The sequence below is a fragment of the Sciurus carolinensis genome, chromosome 2, assembly GCF_902686445.1.
Source record: "Sciurus carolinensis chromosome 2, mSciCar1.2, whole genome shotgun sequence".
Lineage (NCBI taxonomy): Eukaryota > Metazoa > Chordata > Mammalia > Rodentia > Sciuridae > Sciurus > Sciurus carolinensis.
Genome location: NC_062214.1, coordinates 109,385,138 through 109,406,895, shown reverse-complemented (window position 1 = coordinate 109,406,895; position 21,758 = coordinate 109,385,138). Strand labels below are relative to the sequence as shown.

At 36.7% G+C, this 21,758-nt stretch overlaps 2 protein-coding genes across 5 annotated transcripts in view; both read left to right on the top strand.

The window, feature by feature from the left end:
* Tmem62 (transmembrane protein 62) overlaps window positions 1-10,957 on the top strand; it is a 47,791-nt gene extending 36,834 nt beyond the window's left edge. For 2 of the 4 annotated variants that reach the window (XM_047542274.1, XM_047542276.1), the window contains 3 exons: window positions 3,404-3,508; window positions 7,402-7,520; window positions 10,119-10,954. In XM_047542274.1, coding sequence (XP_047398230.1) covers window positions 3,404-3,508; window positions 7,402-7,520; window positions 10,119-10,445 — 551 coding nt within the window. In that variant the 3' untranslated portion in view covers window positions 10,446-10,954. Of the gene's footprint in view, window positions 1-3,403; window positions 3,509-7,401; window positions 7,521-9,097; window positions 9,988-10,118 lie in introns of those variants that run through there. The other 2 variants (XM_047542272.1, XM_047542273.1) reach the window with 2 other exon arrangements.
* Window positions 10,958-11,050: 93 nt separating this feature from the next.
* Ccndbp1 (cyclin D1 binding protein 1) lies at window positions 11,051-20,174 on the top strand. The gene is made up of 11 exons (XM_047542290.1): window positions 11,051-11,262; window positions 11,423-11,482; window positions 11,792-11,871; window positions 14,301-14,382; window positions 15,127-15,223; window positions 15,393-15,466; window positions 16,089-16,165; window positions 16,711-16,976; window positions 18,061-18,121; window positions 19,446-19,492; window positions 19,740-20,174. The coding sequence occupies exons 1-11, from the start codon at window positions 11,154-11,156 to the stop codon at window positions 19,852-19,854; spliced, it is 1,068 nt and encodes a 355-aa protein (XP_047398246.1). The 5' UTR covers window positions 11,051-11,153; the 3' UTR covers window positions 19,855-20,174.
* The last annotated feature ends 1,584 nt before the right edge of the window (window positions 20,175-21,758 follow it).

Here is a 21,758-nt window from a genome sequence, read left to right as displayed (position 1 = left end):
CTATCTCAGACCACTGAACTAAAATGTCTGAGGGAGGGATCTGAGAATCTCCATTTTGAAATACTTCCCAGGTGATTCTGAAAGGCAGCCATGTTTAGAAACCACTTTATAGTCTGAAATAAAAAATAGAGGAACAGAAAGTCATAGCCTTTTTATAGGTATTGATAGGGGTTTTCCATTAGCTTCTAAGTTTTTTGAGGGTTGAACTTATGTTACTAATTTTAAAGTAACATTAGAATTACTTATTAATAGTTTTATCTAGTCACTTTCCTTAATAACTACAATACATAATTCCACATACTTGATTGTCTGGCTTAAAAACAATATGATCTTTTTAAGATGCAAAAAATCTAGTTTCAAAGTGTATTTAAAAAGCTTTATGACAGGGTTTTAAAATAAAGCTTATATTAGTTTGCTAGGGTTGACATAACAAAATATTACAGGCTGGTTGGCTCAACCAACAAATATTTGTTTTCTCACAATTCTGAAGCCTTGATGTTCAAGATCAAGTTTTTGTTGTTGCTGTTTGTTTTGTTTTTTCCTAAGGCCTCACTTCTTGGCTTACAGATGGCCACCTTCCCACTGTATGCTCACATGGTTATCCCTGGGTCTGTGTTGTTTGTGTCCTGATCTCTTTTTTATAAGGATACCAGTCACATTGGATTAAGACCACCCATATACCTCATTTTACCTTAATTACCTCTTTAAAGGCTGTTTCTCCAAATACAGCCACATTCTGAGATAATAGAAGTTAGAACTTTAACATATGACTTTGGAGGAATACAAGTCAGCCCATGTCAAGCTATAAAAAGGGTTGTATGCCTTTTTATAGATCCTTTCTCTAAATGTTGAACCAAAATGATTGAATTTAAAAAGATATTCATTTGAGGGTCGGGAGTGTAGTTTAGTGGTAGAATGCTTGCCTAGCATGCACAGGCTGTGTTTGATCCCTGTGAGCACTGAAAGAAAAGAAGGGAGGGAAGGATGGAAAGAAAGAAAGAAAAAAAATATTAATTTGAATTGCAGATACAAAGATCTTCACAGTCCACACGTGAGGGGGAAAAAAAAAAGAAAGTAAAACATTCAGTTCTCAAATTACTACTTGCTGGGTCAATTTTCTTGTTCTTACTTGAAAACTGGGCATTTTTTGCTGCTTTTTTTTTTAAACTCTCCTTTTGGTATGTCAGTGTTCTGACCTATTTTTTCTTCATCTCTGATCCTCTTTCTGCATTTTCTTCACAGATTTGTCTTTGCATAAGCCTCAAGTAAGTAAGGTCTGCTGCCCTCATCTTTTTTTTTTTTTTTTTAACATCTGCTCCTTTGGAAAACTAGGCTGTTTAGCACTTCAGTCATCAAGGTTTTATGGATACTTCCCACATTTTAGTGTCTGTGCCTGATTTTGCTTACTGAATTCCCAAGTGGCTGCTAGATATTTCTACAAAGAAACTCCTGACATCCCTCACACCTGCTCCCCTCATCCCTAGTTTGATTTTCCTATGTCTCTCATGGCACCTTTATTCCTTACTTCATTTTTCAGTAATCTTCACTCTTCATTCCCTAATGCCAAATTATAATTATTATTATTATTTTTATGCGGTGCTGGGGATTGAACACAGGGCTTTGTGCTTGAAAGGCAAGCACTCTACCAACTGAGCTATCTCCCCAGCCCTCCCAACATATTATTAAAACCCATTAATTCCTTTTTCAAATGTTTCTTTTCCTTTTGAGGGGTAATCAATGCTATATCAATACCACCTCCTCTCATGATTCCCAAACAGACTTCTAACTGTTGCTTCTATAGCCACTCTGTCCATCTAATCTATCATTTTCATCATTAGGCAGTTATCCTTCTCACAGCATTTTATCTGTAAGGCTTTTTGGTCATGGAAGTGATTTTATGGATGAAATGCCATGATTAAATATCAGACACCTCTGCCAGACATTAAAGATTCTGTACAAACTAGTTTTACTTACAGTAACTAACCATGTCTTCAACCAATTACTGAAATTTCAACCTAGATAATTTTTCACTGTTCCCTATACAAACTATGCTTATTTATGCTTCTGTGTTTATGCCCAGGCTATTATTCCTACTTTAAATTATTCTTCTAAACTTATTTAAATATTAGTCTCCTGTATGACTTACTTTTTTTTTTTTTTTCTGTATGACTTACTTGAAGCCATTTTTTCTTGTACCCTTTACTCTAACCATTCCAAGTCATAGTGAATTCTCACTTGTCTGAATCCCTATAGTCTTTTCTGGTGATTAATTCTTTATTAATTTTTTTTCAGTGCTGGGGATTGAACCCAGGGCCTCAAGAATGCTAAGCAAGCCCTCTATCACCAAGCTATGTCCCAATCCCCAATTCTATACTTAATTAGCTAAGCATCTTACTTTACGTAACCTCTTCAAATAATATATTTTCTCCTCAATCAGATAAATACTTTGAGAAGTACCAGACTAGAACAAAAAATCTGAGAGAGTAATACAATGAGAAAAGTGTTATTAGGCTTTGTATAAAATTAATTGTCAGGAGGCTGAATAATGTTGTAAGTATGAAATGAGTGTGCTGGCCTATTAGCAAAATCATAACTTATTTAACTTACATTAGACTGTCTTTCATCAGGACCTGCTCTTTAAATATTTGTCTAGTGTCATTGAGTGTGCATTGAACTTTTTATCATAGTCTTCTGATGACTGGTTTATGACCAGCTCCATGATGAATAAAATGATTATCCATGGCCACAGAATGGAGCTTCTTTGAGTGAAGCGCTTATACTTGAGCTTTTTGGCACCATATTTTAAGAGCATATCAATTGGGAGAACTTTAGGGGTGCCTCTTAATTAGAATGACAGGACTGTTTGTTAAGAACTGTATCACATATAGGAAAGGACTATTGAAACAGATACTCATATTTAAGATCAGAATGGAGAAATTTTGATATTTCTTTTAGGTACTTTTGATATATTTTTGATACATCTCTTGGAAGTTTATAATTTGGTTACTAAGTCCTATGGAAAATAGAGACTTAATGATCCTTTGAACGTAGCACTATCTTTCAAACCTACATGAAAATAAAATAGTACAGACCTCTGGCAGGTATGTCTATTTTTAGTCAAAAAATATGTATGAGTTCAGTATATTATAGTATATATAAATGTAATTATATGCATATATATAGTCTCACAACTAAACCATTTTTTGAACTTTCTACCCTATATAATTCTAAGTATATTAGCTCACCAGTATTCTAAATTTAAAGTGGTACCTGTATAGTTGCCATGTAACAAAGGATTTGCTCAATATAGAGCAGATAGCCTATGAAAGTCTTCTAGAAAATGTTATAAAGAAATTAAATTTTGCGTATGCTCGCTGACTTATTAAAAATTTGTTCTGTTTAGAACCTCCACGATTTATAAATCTGATGTCATTTTCCCTTCATCTCTTGAGCAAAATAAACATCTTCTACTATTCTATGTTGTTGATGACCCTGTATGTAGTATTTGGTAAGTAAATTAATAAACTTCAAATTATAGAGAATTCTGTCAAAGAATATATTGAGATTTTGACAATAGAATAACTTAGACTCGAGTATTAACAAATAGTCCATGAGTCTTTATAAATCATTTCTTGGGATATGGTTTGGGGAAATTAAGTTCTTTCTTAATACATCTAAAGGACATTTAGTCAACGCCAAGTTAATATAAGGATGCTGAGAAAACCATTAGGGAATTAGTATTTGTATGGAAATGTAGTAGAAGACTGAAGTTCATCTTAAATGCCACCTCCTCAAAGCAACCTTGTTTGATTACCTTCAAGTTGTACCCTCAATCTCATCACATTTAATTTCATATCAGAATTTATGATTATCTCCTATGTTTATAATTTTTCCTTAATAGAATATCCATTGCCATCATGTCTGTCTCTATGCCCAGCACTAAGCACAATACTTAGTATGTAGTTCAGTGAATATGAATAATGTGTGGCACTGAAAAACTCATGTCAGAAAAGAAAAGCTAAGGTGAGCAATGAGTACAGGCATATCTGAGATTGTTGTATTGATTGTTATACCAATACTTATGAAGTCACTTAGCGGTTCATATATATGGAAAGCACTGCAAGTCTCTCTTCTTTTGGGTTTTTTGTTCAGGTTCTTCAGGGACTAAAAGTCAATTAGGACTAGATTAGCTAACTGGTTGCCTAGTCAGTTTTTGTTTTACACTGTTTTTCTACTTTGGACTTCGCTCATTAGTAACTTCCAGTAGAGAACAAACTAAAATTATGACACTACAGTGTTATATACCAAGCAATGGCTCATCCCCTTTGGAGATAATTTCTCTCTCGCTCTCTTTTTATTTAAGTGTGGGGGATTTGAACCCAGGGCTGTGAAATTGCTAGGCAAGCACTTCATCACTGAGCTATACCTCCAGCCCCTGAAGATAAGTTCTCTTGTTAGAAGATAGGTTGGAGCTGTTTTTGACACTTGTCTTGCACTAGAGAGCCAAGCAAGTGGTTTTCCTGGGCTGCAAAAAAAAAAAAAAAAAAAAAAATTGCTCCATTCAAAAAGTTGAAATTAATGGAGTTTTTCTAATGTACATCTGAGAAAATTGCTTATTACACTTTCTTTTTTATTTCCTTTTAGTTACATGTAACATTAAGATTCATTTTGACATAATTAAAAAGACATGGAATATAATTTGCTCAAATTCAATCCCTATGTCCCCTTTCTCTCCCTTCAACCCTCTCTCTGTTTGTTTCTCACTGCTCTATTGATCTTTCTGCTATTTACTTAAAAAATATTTTTTTAGTTGTACATGGACACAATACCTTTATTTTATATATTTTTATGTGGTGCTGAGGATCGAACCCAGTACCTCACATTGCAAGACAAGCACTGCACCACTGAGCCCCAGTCCCAGCCCCTGCTATTTACTTTTATTTTTTTTCTTTTTGGTTAGTGTCTTGTAGATATACATGATGGTGGGATTAACTATGGTATATTTATAAATGTACATAGGAAAGTTAGATTAGATTCATCCCTCTGTTCTTCCCTTATTCTGTCTCTTCTCCCTCCTCTTCAGTCTCCTTCATCTAGCCCACCCTATTTTTATGGAATTACCACCCTCACACACACATTCTCTCTCTCTCTCTCTCTCTCTCTCTCTCTCTCTCACACACACACACACACTTTTACCTTTCTCTTTCTATTTTTTTTTATCTCCTTATTTTGAATTCCTTCCACATATCAGAGAAAACATTCAATCTTTGGCTTTCTGAGTCTGACTTATTTCACTTGGCATTATAACCTCTAGCTCCTTCTGTTTACCAGTAAATGCCATAATTTCATTTTTCTTTATAGCTGAGTAATACTCCATTGTGTATATATATCACATTTTCTTTATCCATTTATCTGTTGAAGGGTACCTTGGCTATTGTGAACTGTGCTGCTATAAACATTGATGTGACTGTGTCACTATAGTGTGCTGATTTTAGATCTTTTTGGATAAATACTGAGGAATGGGATAGCTGGATCATGTGGTAGTTCCATTCCTAGTTTTTTGAGAAATCTCCATACTGCTTTCCAGAGTAGTTGCATTAAATTGCAGTCCTACCAACAATGTATGGGTACACCATTTTCCCCACATCCTTGTCAACACTTATTATTATCTATATTCTTTCTTTGAAACTGTTTGTTTTTTGGTACCAGGGATTGAACCCAAGGGTAATTTACCCTAAGCCACATCCCTGGTCATTTTTATTTTAATTTTATTAAATTATCGAGAGGTTCTCACTAAGTTGCTTAGGGCCTTGCTAAGTTGCTGAGGCTAGCTTTGAATTTGTAATTGGGAGTCACTGGAATTATAGGCATGGGCCACTGCACCTGGCCTTTTATTTGTATTCTTTTTTTGTGTGTGTGCTGGGGATTGAATTTAGGGCCTTGTGCTTGCAAGGCGAGCACCCTACCAACTGTGCATCCCCAGCCCATGTTATTTGCATTCTTGATAATTGCCATACTGACTGGAGTGAGATGAAATCTCAATGTAGTTTTGATTTGCATTTCTCTGATTGCTTGAGTTTTGAACATTTTTCATTTATTTGTTGGCCAGTTGTATTTCTTCTTTTGAGAAGTGTCTGTTTAGTTCTTTTGTCCATTTATTTTTATTTTTTTTAAGTTTTTCGTTGTAGATGGACACAATACCTTATTTTATTTATTCATTTTTATGTGGTGCTGAGAATCAAACCCAGTGCCTCACACACGCTAGGTGGGCTGGGTTTTTGATGTCAAGTTCTTTTGAGTTCTTCATATGTTCTAGATATTAATGCCTTGAGGAGCAGGTGGCAAAGATCTCCCATTCTGTAGGCATTCTCATTCTTAATTGTTTCCTTTGCTGTGAACAAGCTTTTTAACTTGATACCATCCCACTTACTGATCTTTTGTTTCATTTATTGTGCTTTAGAAGTCTTTTTACAGAACTGGGTTTGTGGCCCAGTGGTAGAGTGCTCGCCTAGCATGTGTGAGACCCTGGGTTTGATCCTCAGCACCATATAAAAATAAATAAAGGTTCATTGACAACTACAAAAAAATTAAAAAAAAAAGAAGTCTTGTTAAAGAATTGTTGATTATGTAGTCAATGTATGAACTAATGGCTATTGGTCAACAGGAAAAGGCTAAAGTATGTTCACTATATTAGTAGGAAAGAGAAGTATGTGAGTGCATTTTAGAAAGACTTTCATCAAAAAGTGGTTAGGTTGTATTGCTATTGCTTTAAGGAGTAAATCTCACATATCTCAAAAATTAGCTTCAGTAGAATACCTATGCTGCTTTTTTTTTTTTTTTTTTTTTTTTGGCAGGGGAGGTTACTGGGGACTGAACTCAGGGAACTTGACCACTGAGCCATACCCTCAACCCTATTTTGTATTTTATTTAAAGACAGGGTCTTACTGAGTTGCTTAGTGCCTTGCCGTTGCTGAGGCTGGGTTTGAACTTGGAATCCTCCTGTCTCAGACTCCTAAGATGCTGGGATTACAGGCATGCCCCACTGCACCCAGCTACCTCTGCTTCTTAAAGGAAATGTTAATATATTATATTGAGTTTATTAGTGCAAGAGAGTATTTTTTAAATTATGAGTGTGATACAATCTGTTTTGGGTATCTACAAGCTATGTATCAATTCCAAGTATAGCATGTATGGAAATGATTTTATGATCCAGAGAAAGATGGGGCAAATAGGTGGTTAGGATATCAGCTGTAACATAGTTTAGCAGAGAAGAAACACTGAAATAAAATGCTCATAGATGACTATTCTTATATCTTCATTATTCCTATAAATGAATCTCAGGAGGTTTGCAATCAGGGTCATAGTTATTTAATCTTCTTTTCTATCCATTGCCTCCTTCAGGACCATGGTTTTTTGGTGAAATCATTGATGGCAAATTGGGTTTCTGCTTTTCCTTTGGGATATTTGTTAATGGACATTTCCTGCAAGGCGGTGCAACATTTGTAGCTGGAATTTTCCAGGTAAGAAGTCAGAAATACCATTTAAGAACATCTTGGTCTTGTTGGAACAATTGCGTAACAGTTATAAATTAAATCCAAAATTTTTTTTAAAAATCCCAAATCTTAGGGCTGGGGATATAGCTCAGTTGGTAGAGAGCTTGCCTCGCAAGCACAAGGCCCTGGGTTCAAATCCCCAGCACCACCAAAAAAAAAAAAAAAAAAAAAAAATCCCAAATCTTAAATACTGTAGATCATTTTTCCTACTTTACTTGCAGGGCAGTGTTTAATAACTAATGTTTTGTTTGCTTCCTAACCCTTTTCTTTTTTGGCGTTCAGAGTTGATCAGAGGTGAAAGAGGTTTTTGTTGTTTAATTGTGCTTTTTCATTGGCAGAAAATGAAGTAAGGGGTTTATGATAGAATAAGTTATGTACTTTGAGTTAAACCAAAACCGATTATAATAAGGAAAAAGGAAAATATTTTAGGAGGAGGGAAAGGAAAAATATACACACAAGAAAAGTAGGTCATTATTTTGTAGAAACTTCAAAAATCAGACCTGGGCTTGGCAATGATATCTTAGCAGTATTATTTGAGAAATACCAACATATTAGGTTTATATTTGATTCCTTTAAAACAAACATATAATTTAAAAATCCTCATCCATAGCAAAACTCCATAAAAAAAGACTTGAAAAATATTTACCTAACAGTTCCTTTGTTTTACTCATCTAATGGGGCTGGTGGACCAAAATCTCAGTTATAATTTGAAGTTTTGGAAGATATCAAAAATCATTAGTCAAAATGAATTCAAAGCCTCCTAACAGCAGTAAAACAAGATCAGCAGGATTAGGGACAATTAGGGGAAATCTTTTTTAGCAAACACTGACCCCAGTCCACAACATTCTCTGCACAGCAGCATGTAAGTAGATCCTGGGACCATTTCTCTTTCTTTCCCTCCATACTTTGGTGCTGGGGATTGAACCCAGGGCTTCAGGCATAGTAGACAGGCATTCTGTTGCTGAGCTACATCCCCGACTCTAAGTTCCATTTTCTATTATATAGATGGAGGATATCTCTTAGGAGCACTCTTTTTTTTTTTTTTTTAAATTTTTTTGTTGTTGTTGATGGACCTTTATTTTATTTATTTATTTATATGTGATGCTGAGGATCAAACCCAGTGCCTCACACATGCTAGACAGGCATTCTACCCCTGAGCTATAACTCCAGCCCATCCTAGGAGCACTCTTTTTTTTTTTTTTGCGGTGCTGGGGATCGAACCCAGGGCCTTGTGCTTGCAAGGCAAGCACTCTACCAACTGAGCTATATCCCCAGCCCCATAGGGGCACTCTTAAACCAAGTGAAACCTATATCTTGCCAAAAGGCATGCTTTTTTTTGTATAAAAATGTTTACATTCATATTTAAGCAATTGTATACTAATAATGAATTTTATGTATTATACAGGCTCCTGACTCCCAAATCTATATCTCTGATGTGGACATCTTCTCTGTACTTCAAGTGTCTATGTACAATTGCCATTTTATATATTGCCTTTGATGTATAACAGGCATCTTTTTTTTTTTTTTTTTTTTTTTTTTTGCAGTGCTGGCGATTGAACCCAGGGCCTTATGCTTACAAGGCAAGCACTCTACCAACTGAGCTATATCCCCAGTCCTATAACAGGCATCTTAATATTATGTCTCCAATTGGAACTTTAATTTCCACCTCAAACCTGTGGCTCCAGTCCCACTTTCGACCTCATTCATTATCCGTTGCCAGTGTTGCCTTACAGAGCCCAAGACCTCTCCCACTTCTGGACTTTTCATTTGTTCCTTTTTTCTGGAATGCACTTCCCTCAACTGACTCATTTCTGTCCTTCAGGCTTCACAGAGCTTATCTCTTATTTACCCTCTTGTGACCCAGTTATTTCCTTAACTGAATTTATCAAAATCTATAATTATCTTTTTTTGTTTATTTTTTCTTTTTTTCCTGTTAGACTGTAGCTCTACTATGGATCTTTTTTGACTTGTTCACTGGTGTGTGCCTAACCTAGAGCCTAGCACATTGCCTGCTACATAATGGGTGCCAAATAAATATTTGTTGAATTAATGAATGAATCACACAGCCTTTAAATCATATTACAATTTAGATCTTCTAATTATATTCTAGTACTCATCATTCTACCTCAAACAAAAATATAGAGATAAGGAAAAATATACCGATATCCAAGTCCCTCCATTCCATCAAAAAAGTGTGTATACTCCGTGTGTGTGTGTGTGTGTGTGTGTGTAAGTGTGCACTCACGTGCATGTGTACCTAATTCCAGTTTAAACACTGGCAGATATCTACTATATATATGACACTGTTCTGTAAGTCGGGGCTTCAATGTAAGTTAAATGATTCCTATCTTTACGTTGAAAAAAAAAGACACAAGCAAATATGCAACTAATTGTAGGTCAGATGTTGTGTTACAAGTAAGTGTGATCAAAGTATTAAAAAAAAATAATTAGACAGCTAACCCCAAGACAGAAAGCAACATATTCTTAGGAGCCACCAATAATGAGACCTGACTCCTCCAAGGGCTTGGTGGTAAGCTAACATTGTGTTCTGTTCCTTTTTTCCAGCTGGTGTTTTTTAACATTCCCTTGATGGCTTACCTGTGTTGGAGCTTGTTGCAGAGATGCTTTGGTCACAACTTCAAGTCTCATCTCCATCAAGGGAAATACTTGAAAATTATACCTGTTCACCTACTTATGATACTGCTGTACATCTGGCAGATTTATTCCTGCTACTTTCTTCATGTGACACAGGGTACCCTAGCTCTTTTTTTCTCCCCTTTGCGGACCTGGTTGACATTGCTGACACCAGTACTCATTCGTTGTGTGTGGACACTGAACTCCACCAAGTTTGGAACCTTCATGGTGCAGTTAAAAAGCCACCTGAGTTCCTGAAGGCCATGCCCCATCACTGCCAGCTGAGCAGAAGTTCAGCCTCTGCATCTGTAGCCCACGTCCCAGCCCCTCCTGGGTGGAAGGCAGATTTCAGTGAGTGAGCTTCAGAGAGCTGCTTCTCCTTGGACACCTGGATGTTGGAGAAGGAACACATTATCTTCCAAGTCCCTGCCACAACTGCAGCTTTAGCCTTTTGGCACTCAACTATTGATTCCTGGAGAGTGGACTGCAGAAGTCTAAATAATGACTTGATTTCTTCCCTAAGGAAGCAAAGAGAAAGTCCTAAATAAGGAGATCGACAGGGTAGGGGCTGGGTGTGTGTATGTGAGTATCTCAGGAGACCCAGTGTTTTGGGGGGTTATCCCCTATAAAGCATCCAGCGTCATACATAGGGTCATGGGCTTTCTACTTCCTTAGTCGGGAGTGTTTCAGCTAATCAAATAAATGAATGAATGAAGAATAAGAAATATAACTGAACCTTACAGTGTGGCCCGGTCTCTAGGTTGGAAACGGATGGGGCGGAGAGGCGTTACCGGCCAATGGAAGGGGCGGGGCCTCAGGGAAAAAGGGGCGGGGCGGGAGGGCTGGGTTGTTGCCGGAAACCATTTCGCGTAAGCGGCACCGGAAGCGAGTCGCAGACGCAGTTGCAGTGCGGCTCGGGCAGCGGCGGCAGGGGCGTCTGTTTTCAGGTCCCGGTTAGCGACTGAGATGGCGAGTGAAACTGCTTCTGTAGCCGCAGTCCTCACCCTGGCTCCGCCTTTGGAACAGCTCCGACACTTGGCGGCCGAGCTGCGGTTGCTCCTGCCTCGAGTGCGGGGTGAGCTGACGCAGTGGGGACTGGCAGTTCAGGGGCGGCCTTGGGGTAGAGAAATGGCCATGTTGGGCGACTGGGGGCAGGACCCCTGTTGGGGAGGTGGCTCCGCTCACTTCAGTTTTTCCTTTCGCCGCTCTTCGGCCCACCACGCTACACACACAAGTCGGCGAAGCCCGGGAGACCACGGAGGAGTTTAATCGGGAGATGTTCTGGAGAAGACTCAGTGAGTGCCTCTCCCGTCAGGAACCCCTTTCTCTCCTATCCCAGCGACCCGGCCCCTTTCCTACTGGTGGTCCCTTCTGGTGGTGACTGCCTCCCCCCCGCCGCATTCCCTCGGTGGGGATACCTCACCTTGCTGGTCCTCGGCACTTGAGTGGTTAAAATATAAAACATTGATATTTGGAGTGTTTTTGAGTCGTCTAGGCCGATAAGGGTGGAGAGTGAACGCATTATCTTCCAAGTCCCTGCCACAGCTGCAGCTTTAGCATTTTGGCACTAACTTTAGCACCCGCCTCTTCTGCCCACTCACCAGATGAGGCAGCGGTTAAAGTGTCGGGGGAAGCCACCACTCTGACCACAGTCTTCTCTCGACTTCCATTGCCGTCTCCACAGGTGGGCTTCACTTTACTGGAATTCTTGTGCTGTCTTGTTATTCCTTAGGAATCCTCTGTTTCTTTCCACCTTTTACACTCAAGCCCCAGGAGATTTGTTTTCCTCATCTGTCAAATGAGATTACATTTTTTACTTTACAGGATTGTTGTGGAAACCAAATTACCTAAATGCAGTGACTAGCATGGGTAGACCTGTCTTATAAATTTTGCAATCTGAAATTCAGCTTGGTTATTACCTTTCTGAAATAATTTTAACATGCACACTGTTTTCTAGTTATTTTCACATACATGACCCCTATCTGACAGATGAGCAACCACTCTCAGAAGCTCAGGTTAAGGTTAATGAGCAGTGGAAGTTGAATTTAAATAAGGCCTATATGAATGCTAAGCTATACGTATTCTATTATAGTACATAATACCCTTTGGTATTGAATTAGTTTGTATTTAATCAGTAACATGTAGAAAACCTGAAATTCAAAAGATAACAAAGTATCCTAAAATGTTTCTTTCTTCCCACCCCTGTTCCTCATTTTTGTCTTCTCTCTTCACTTCCTCTTGTATTATTGTACACAGTATATTCTATGCATATATACATTCATGTACACATATATATATATATATATATATACACATATATGCTTTTTACACAAATGATCAGATACCATCAACACTCTTCTGGACCTTCCTTTTTAAAAAATTAACAATATTAGCTTAGAAATTGATTCTTAGCAGCACCTAAAAAATTGTAATAGCTTCTTAATCTTCAACAGAGTGACTATAACCATAATTTAGTCAATACCCTATGTGGACATTTAAACTGTTTCCAACTTGTAACTACTGTAAATGGTTCTGTGGTGAATTGCCCAATATAATCTTTTTTGTACATACTTGTAGAAAAAAATTCCCAGAAATGAAATTGCTAGAACAATGAAATTATGCATTTTTAATATGCCTTTATTATAAAACTGAAAGTAAAGGTGTTGACCATGACCTAGCATGCCCTATATTCACTTTTTTTTAGAGCTGTCTATACTTGAAAGTAAGGTTATTTAAAAATGGCATATTCATTATCTTATTTGGTTTTTACAGTATTTTAAATTTCTATATGCAGGTGTTTTGAAATGATATATTCTTTTGTTGCATACGACTACAATGATAAACTTTCTCCTTACAGACCTTAGAGATCTACAATGAGGAAACAATGATGAATTATGTGAGAGTGCTTTAAAAGATTCAAAGATTCATAGAAGGTGTATTTATTTCAAAGGAAGTAGTAATGTTACCTTATTCTTAAATATTTGCTGGCTCCTTTCTTTGAAAAGAAAAACTTCCTGCTAAAATTTGTAGCAAGAAAGATACAATGAGGAGACAGCATACAAGTATTTTTCTGTATATGCTCAGGACAGTAGCTTTACTCATAGATGAAAAATTAGAACATAGTTTTATTGGAAATATATACAAATATATATCCAAATACATATTTGAGATTCATAGTCCCCTTCTTAGGATGTCAACATTTTAGTCCTACTGCAGGATGGTTTGTTTATTATTTTTAAAATTCTAAAAATCCTTATGACCTAATATTTTTATAAAATTTTGTGTATTGCCGTAAAAGTTTCTGAACAGAGTGGGGGTATAGCTCAGAGGTGGAGTTCTTGCCTAGTATGTGCAAGGCCCTGTGTTGGATACCCAGCACTGAAAAAATTTTAAAAAGTTTCTAAGCTCTTACTCTAAATCACTGTAGATATCTCATCACAAACAAGTAACAGTTTGTGGAGTGGCACCAATCTGGACCACACTTTACATAGTAGCACACTGATTTATAATTTAACAGAGTAGTGAGCATTATTCAGTTCATGGTATTTATTTTTAGGTACGTATTCTGATTCTGTTGAGAGAGACACACATACATAGAGATTTGGTTAATGTTCTAATCAGGGGTTGGCAAACTTTTTCTGTAAAAGGCAAGATAGTAGTAAATATTTCAGGCTAACCAGTCAGTACTGCCCTTGTTGTGTAAACACAAGTATAGACAATATGTAAACCAGTGACCATGGCTGGGTCCCAATAACACCTTATTTATAATAAGTGTAAATGGGTCTGATTTACCTGTGGACCATAGTTTGACTACTCCTGGTCTAAGAGATGGTGAATATCTCATGGGACATATGAATATCTTGGGATATAGAGTTATCCAGGACAAGTTTTTCCCTTTGTTTCTTTATGCCTTATTGAGTTGTCAACTAGTGTCTGGTGTCCAGCTAACTCTTCTCTGGTATGTAATGAGTATATCACAAGGCCTGACTCATAATGGGATTTCAGAAAATGTTTGATGATGCTGTACAGATTCTATTCTCTTTCACAGTAGATGGGTTGGACAAACTGATCTAATCCACTTCTCTATTATTAAATTGGTCTGTCACCTCATAGGAAACCCAGAGGATCAGTGAACAAGTCCGTGCTGCCACCAAGGCAATTATTGCAGTGTACTATTCACTTCCCAAAGATCAGGGTAAGCTACTGTGTACACATTAGTGTTGTGTTTTTAGGCTACATCTTTGCTAAAATGATGGGTATGTCCTGCGACTTCCGCCTTTCCCCAGTTTGAGCATACACCTCAAGGAGAATTTTAAAATGTGACTGACCTCTGTAAACACTCCATTATGCTAAGGTATATGCATCTCCTGTGCTTTGCCTGAATCTTAAGGCTTTTAATTCTCTTTGGCTCTTCCTTTCCATCTAACTGCTTAGATGCTGACTGAATCTCATCTCCAAATCCCTAGACCAAAGCCATTCCATCTTTCCTCCAAATTCATGTTAGAACATACTCTATTTCTAGGCTTCTCTGTAGGTTAAATGTGCACTAGTCCTGCCTACAGATTTATATCTCGATTGTAATCATGCCAAAATTATAAATGAATACATAGATCTTTAGGGTTACTCATAAATGATTTAAACTTTTTAGTGTTTTATCCACAGTTCTCAAGGGACCACACTGTCCTTAATGAATGAATACATGTTGTCTGTCATGGAAAGGTTGTATTCCAAATCTCCTGGAGAACAACTCTAAGGACTGGTGGGTGGGATAAGAAAATGACATGGAGATATAAATAAGATCTGAGTTTTATATTTGGCACTTCCTTTAAAGCATGTGAGTGGCCATTACCTTGTAGAGCTCTAATGCTTAGATTCAGGAAAATGGACAGTGACTTCTGAGAAGGAGACCAGGCTGCTTACTCCTTGGTTTTGGCCACAGGGATCACCCTGAGGAAGCTGGTACGGAGCGCCACTTTGGACATTGTGGATGGCATGGCTCAGCTTGTGGAAGTGCTTCTCATCACTCCACCTCAGAGGTACTGATGCCATGGTATGAGTTACCAGTTAATAGGCTTCCTCGACACAGGGGAAAACTTGCCCTAACAGAAAAGTTACTGAAAGCAGAGAATAATGACCATGAGGAAGGAACTTTTTAGAGACAGGAACCTAGGTCATTGATATATTCTAATTGATTCCTTTCCCCAGCCCTGAAAACAGTGACCTTATTTCCTGCAACAGTGTCTGGGTTGCTTGCCAGCAAGTTCCTCGGTTACCAAGAGGTAGGTAAGAGTAGAAGGTGAGCCATTAACTGCTGGCCAAAACAGAGAGACATCTCATGTCTGACTTCCCATTTTATAACATTTATATATTTTAATTTCTATAAAGATTTTAGTAAAATATATTTAGTTTGTCTTCAACATTAATAGTTAGCTATTAATACTTCTTGCCATTCTCTTGTTCTGCTGGGTATCTAACCTAGGGCCTTCTGCACACTAGGCAAGCACTCTGTGACTGAATTATACCCCCTTCCCTTTTAAATTCAGATTCTACTTGTGGTTTTATCACTTGCTGAACAGATACGGTTTTTTTCTAGTACTACCCCAGTGGCAGTTTTATTGGGCACACTAAAGCAGTTGTCAGGCCAGAAGCAGTGGTCAGCAAGAGGATTGTGATTAAGAAATATTATGTGACCATTTTACTTCTTGTGATGAATAAAGAAAAGCTTTTTAACTTTCTGTCTGAGTTCCAGGGGATGTAGTGAAAAGAGTTTTACATTAAACTACCACTGTAGATTACCTTAATGCTCTCTTCAAAAGGAACAGTGTTGGTTGTCCTTTGTGGTCTTAAGAGAATTATTAGGTTTCTCCTCTCATTCTAGTGTTTCTTATTTTTTGCTCATAGATAATAAAGCTGCAACCCTATTAATGCTGACAAAGAATGTGGATTTTGTGAAGGATGCACATGAAGAAATGGAACAGGTAAGGGAACCTCTGTCTTTGCTGCTTATTGGAGGGTAAATTCCATGACCAGTAGAGAATTGATTATAAAGAAAGGGGATTTCCTGAACATTGACTGAATTGGTTCCATTCTCACTTCTGTTCTGTGTCTTCTATTCCCATTCCATTCTGGTATGTGATTTGTATCACTTCCGTTTATTCCTTTGCTGGACAAGGAGAGTGAGAACAGGGTTCATGAAGTAATTCAACTCTGTAGCTGTTAGTGAAATAATCAGCCTGGGTTTTTGCTTTTGTTTTCGTACTGGGTGTTAAACCTGTGCATGCTTTGCTACTGAACTGCATGCTCAGGCCTCTTAATATTTTATTTTGAGATAGGGTCTCACCAGGTTGCCCATACTGGCCTTGGACTTGAGATCCTTCCACCTCAGTCTCCCAAGTCCCTGGGATTACAAGGTGCAACATTGTGCTCAGCCTGGCTGGGGTTTTTGAATAATTCAGTTATGGTGCTAAAAGTATAATAGGTGTTTTGTTTTGTTTGCATTTACATTTATCATGGTATGTTTTAGGCTGTGGAAGAATGTGACCCTTACTGTGGCCTCTTGAATGATTCTGAGGAGGACAACCACAGTGATGGTGTGTTGGGGTTTCCAAGCAACCGAGACTTATATTGGTCCGCGGAAGATCAAGAACTCATAATCCCATGCCTTGCACTGGTGAGAGCATCCAAAGCGTGCCTGAAGAAAATCCGAATCTTAGTGGCAGAGAATGGGAAGAAGGATCAGGTGGCTCAGCTGGATGACATTGTGGATATTTCTGATGAGATCAGCCCTAGGTAAACATGTTCCCCACTTGAAATATCTGGAGCCTTCTGATCTCAGTTTGTGCTGTCACCCACCCCAAGGTTTTTGCCTAGTTTCTTGTATTCTGAAAATGTTCAGACCTACAGGAAAGTTGAAAAAGTACTTCAGTAAATACCTCTATATCCTTCATTTGGATTCACCTATTGTTCACATTTTTTTCCCGTATTAGTTTATGTCTTTATAAATAAATGTCCCATATTTTTTCCTAAACCATTAGAGAATTAGTTGTGTTCATCAATGACATTTTACCCCTACATACCTAGCATCTATCTGCTAAGAACAAAGTCTTATCATCACATCCAAGAAATTTAATGTTGAATATATCATCCAACAGTCAAAAACTTTTCCATTTGTCTCTAAAATGTTTTATATAAATCCAGGTTTCCATCAAGATTTCACATTAGTTTCTTATAGTTTAATACAGTCCCTATCCTTTTTAGTCTTTTTCAACATTGACATTTTAAAACAAAACCGGGGTCAGTTGTCCTATAAAACAGCTAACAATTTGGATTCATAGGATAATTTTTCTAGGGATTATAGTCAGGTTAAACATTTTTTTGCAAGAATATTATATAGATGTTATGTTTTGTGCTTCCTATTACATCATATTGGGGAGTTGCAAGATTTCACTTTGTCCCATTATTGGTAGTCCTAAATTTGATCACGATTTAAATGGTGTCTTCTTTAGTAAGGGTGTCTTTTATGTAAAAATTTTACCTTCCATTGATGAGTCCAGCCTGCATTAGTTATTAAATCAATAATTTCAGATCCTCACATTTTCAATAAATTAATTTTGTCCTGTCCTATGAACCAAGGGCATTCCCCCCCTGCCCTAACTTCCTAGTGAAATAGGGTATATTCATTTCAGTGAATACTGGTTAAATTGATTCTTCATTGGTTGCCTGGTTGCCCAGTTTAAGGAACTGACAAGCATTTCTGGGATAGCCAGTTTCTCCTTAGTTGTGTTCATAGTTGTGTACTAGAAACAACCTAGCTAGCTTTGTTCCTTTGTTGTTGTTGTTGATGATGATGGTTATTTTTGCTTTCTATTCCTAGTGTGGATGATTTGGCTCTGAGCATGTATCCACCTGTGTGCCCCCTGACTGTGCGAATCAATGTGAGTACTGACTTTGAGGGAGGAGTTATAGACCTATCTGTAGAATTTCACTGGTCACTAGTATTTCCTGTAAACCGTAGGGCACTTATTTATCATACTTGGATGCAATAGTAATGTCACAACAGTAATGTCACAGTTCTTGCATGTATTTTGTGCATTATAAATATTTGCTGAGGTTGAATTATAATAGTCATGACCTTTGATAGTTCTCTTTCATCATTACTTGGGTAATCATTTGGAAAAACCCAAAGATCCTTGAAAATACTGTTTTGAAAAGAAAACCTTAATTATATGTTTTAGGAACCTCTCAACCCAAATCACAAGTTTCTGATTTTTAATCTAGGCAGAAGTAAGTGTTCCTGAAACATACTCTGTTCTAATATAAATCATCTTATCATGTAATTTAACCATGATTCTTAATAGAAATATGACTTTATTATTTCAAGTCCTACTAGAGAAAGTTCTGTAATTTTAATAAACTCCAGTTCTTACCTCTAATGTTATTGGAAAGAGATGTAAAACTGCCAAATGACTTATGTTTTATAGTCAGATGTACCCCTTCTAATATTTGATAAATTTGATAGTGGAAATTAGATTTATCAAAATGTGTGTTCATGGTATACAGAAACCTTGAAAAATAGTGTCCTTTTAAGCATTAAATTTTTTGTTTGTTTCAGCATTAAGTTTAAAAGATGACTTCTTTAAGAAATAGACATCTTTAGCAATATGCCTATTCAGTTATCCCAAACAATAACTACTATAGCAATTAAAAAACATGTACTCTATAAATGTCTTATTTTATATTGTTGGCATATATACATCCTTATGTTATTTAAAATTTTTTTTGGTGCTGAGAATTGAACCCAGATTCTTGTGCATGCTAAGCGCATGCTCTACTGTTAAGCTATGTCCCCCACCTCCCCATGTTCACTTAATATAGGTGTTCTTAAAATTCTGTACATTTTAAAAGTGAAGAACTTTAGTTATTTCTGCTTTATATTTTGAGCTCTTGGCAAACAGGACAAATTCATACTACATTCTTCCTTTTTCATTCTTTTTTAAAAATTAAAAATATTTTAAGTTCCAAAGACTTATAAAAATGTTATAGCAACAATATTAATAATGTTTTGCTAAATAGAAAAGAATTTATAATCCTGTCCACCTCAACCTAGTCAACATTTTTGTTTTGGGTATATTCAAGGTTCTTCTTTAATGAGTTTTATTTTGTTGTTGTTAATTTGGGGGCTTTATTAAAAATTCAAACTGTCCTTTACTTTTTTGATGGCAGGCCTCAGGGTGAGTAATTTCTCTGTTTCTTTTCTAGTCTGCAAAACTTGTATCTGTTTTAAGGAAGGCACTTGAAATTACAAAGTAAGTATGAAGACTTCTACCTAGATGGCTTTTTGAGAATAAAACTGAATGTCTGTGTGACTTTTCTCAACTCTCAAGCTCCCACATCAAGGAATAGGAAGGGAAAAATTGGAATTTTCTTTTTAGTTTCAATTTCTGTGAAGAAACTTGCCTTTTACTGTAATTCTCTTCTGTGCACTCTCCTGAGGATAGGTTTTCCCTTCACCTTGTACTAAACTTAACTTTTTTTTCCTATTTCATTCCACAGAGCAAGTCATGTGACCCCTCAGCCAGAAGATAGTTGGATCCCTTTACTCGTTAATGCTGTTGATCATTGCATGAACAGAATTAAGGAGTTCACTCAGAATGAAATTGAATTATGAGTTTTCAGGCTCATTCATATTCTTCTTTCTTCCTCTCTCACTGTCCTAGCCAGATCTATGATGCCTGCTTTTAAAAATGAAGCTAGAATACTTGCTGGATGGAAAGGAAATTCCTGTCTATTTAACAAAAGACTCTATTACCAGAGATTATTGGTTAGGCCAGATTGGCAATTATTTATAAACAGCATGAGTGTGATATATTTTTCTGCTAGATACAAAAGGTAATCACATGAATTGGTGTTCCTGAATTGCATCTGAGAGATTCCTAGGGAAGCTGCCTTCCTGATTTGCAATAAAGTATGTTGTTTCATTGTTATAGATGCCAGTGGTTTCAATGAAATGCTGTCTGCCTGCTAGCGAATAAATGAATACCCTTCTAAAGTTTCTTCCTACCAGAAATGCAGTCTATTGAGATTAGAATATTATTTTCATTTGGGTTTATAGGTGTAAATATCTGATTCTGATCAGAAGTCTATTTAGAACAAAAACACTTGACATTAGTTTTTTAAAATATTTTTTTAGTTGTCAGTGGACCTTTATTTTACTTATTTATATGTGGTGTTGAGAATTGAACCCAGTGCCTCACACATGCTAGGCAAGCACTTTACCACTGAGCTAAGACCCCCATCCCTTGACATTATAATTTATTTAGAGAAAATGACTGCAGAGACCCGTGTTTTAGCATGTTACATATTATTCTCATCAGTAATTCCTTCTGAATATTACCCTAGGTTACTCCTTACCTCTAAAATATATTGGTATTGAGCTCGTTTGTTAGATTTGTCCATTTTATTGAACAAATCTGTTTTCTTTTCCTTATAGATATCTGTATTATTGTTGTATTATATATTATATTCCCAAAAGTAAATACCACATTTTATAAATCAAAAGTTTTCATGTATTAGAGTTTATGTAAGTTTAAGGGCATTTGGTACATTCTTTTGCAAAATCATGTCTTAATTATATTTTTGCATCTATCTAGAAGATCACATGTTGGAAAGCAGAGTAAAGCTATTGGGATGTATGTGTGGTGAGTTGAATTGGGCCTTATGTGTGTACTACAGGTCTCTGCAACCTCTAATGCCAGCTCCCTACTTCTGTCTTTCTTAAGGTATAATTAACAGTAGCAGTCATTCTTTTGAGTGACTGGTGCATCTTTAGGTTTGAAATTCCTTAAGCCAAATGAGTTTTAACTATTTTTGGGGGTAGGTGTACTGGGGATTGAATTCAGGGGCACTCAGCCACTGAGCCACATCCCCAGCCCCCCCTTTTAATATTTTAGTTGTAGATAGACACAATACTTTTGTTTCATTTATTTATTTTTATGTGTTACTGAGAATTGAACCCAGTGCCTCATATGTGCTAGGTGAGTGCTCTACCAGTGAGCCACAACCCCAGTGCCCCCAGCCCTTTTTTGTATTTTTCTTTAGAGACAGAGTCTCACTGAGTTACTTAGTGCCTCAAGCAACAATATAATGTAAACAAAAAAAAAACAACTTTGTATAAAAGGAGTCTTGTTCTTTTATTCTTTTTTATAGGGCCTATTTTCTATATACTTAATTTTCATATTTCTGTACTGGACCAAATTCATGTTTTTAATACCAGCCTTTAGTTGTAGAATTCTTTATAGAATTCTAATAAAGATTTATCTTCAGCTAAATATGCTCTCAGGTTCTACGTAGTATATATGTATGTACATATGGTATGTATATAAGTATGATTATGCATACCACACATAACATGCATATATACACATCTCTACAAACATATAAATATGTATACACATGTGCATGTGTATATATATGTGTGTCTATACACATTTATGTATTTGTAGACATGTATATATGTATATGTATGTATGATATGAGCATATATATTTTTATACATGTGTATGTGTATTTTTT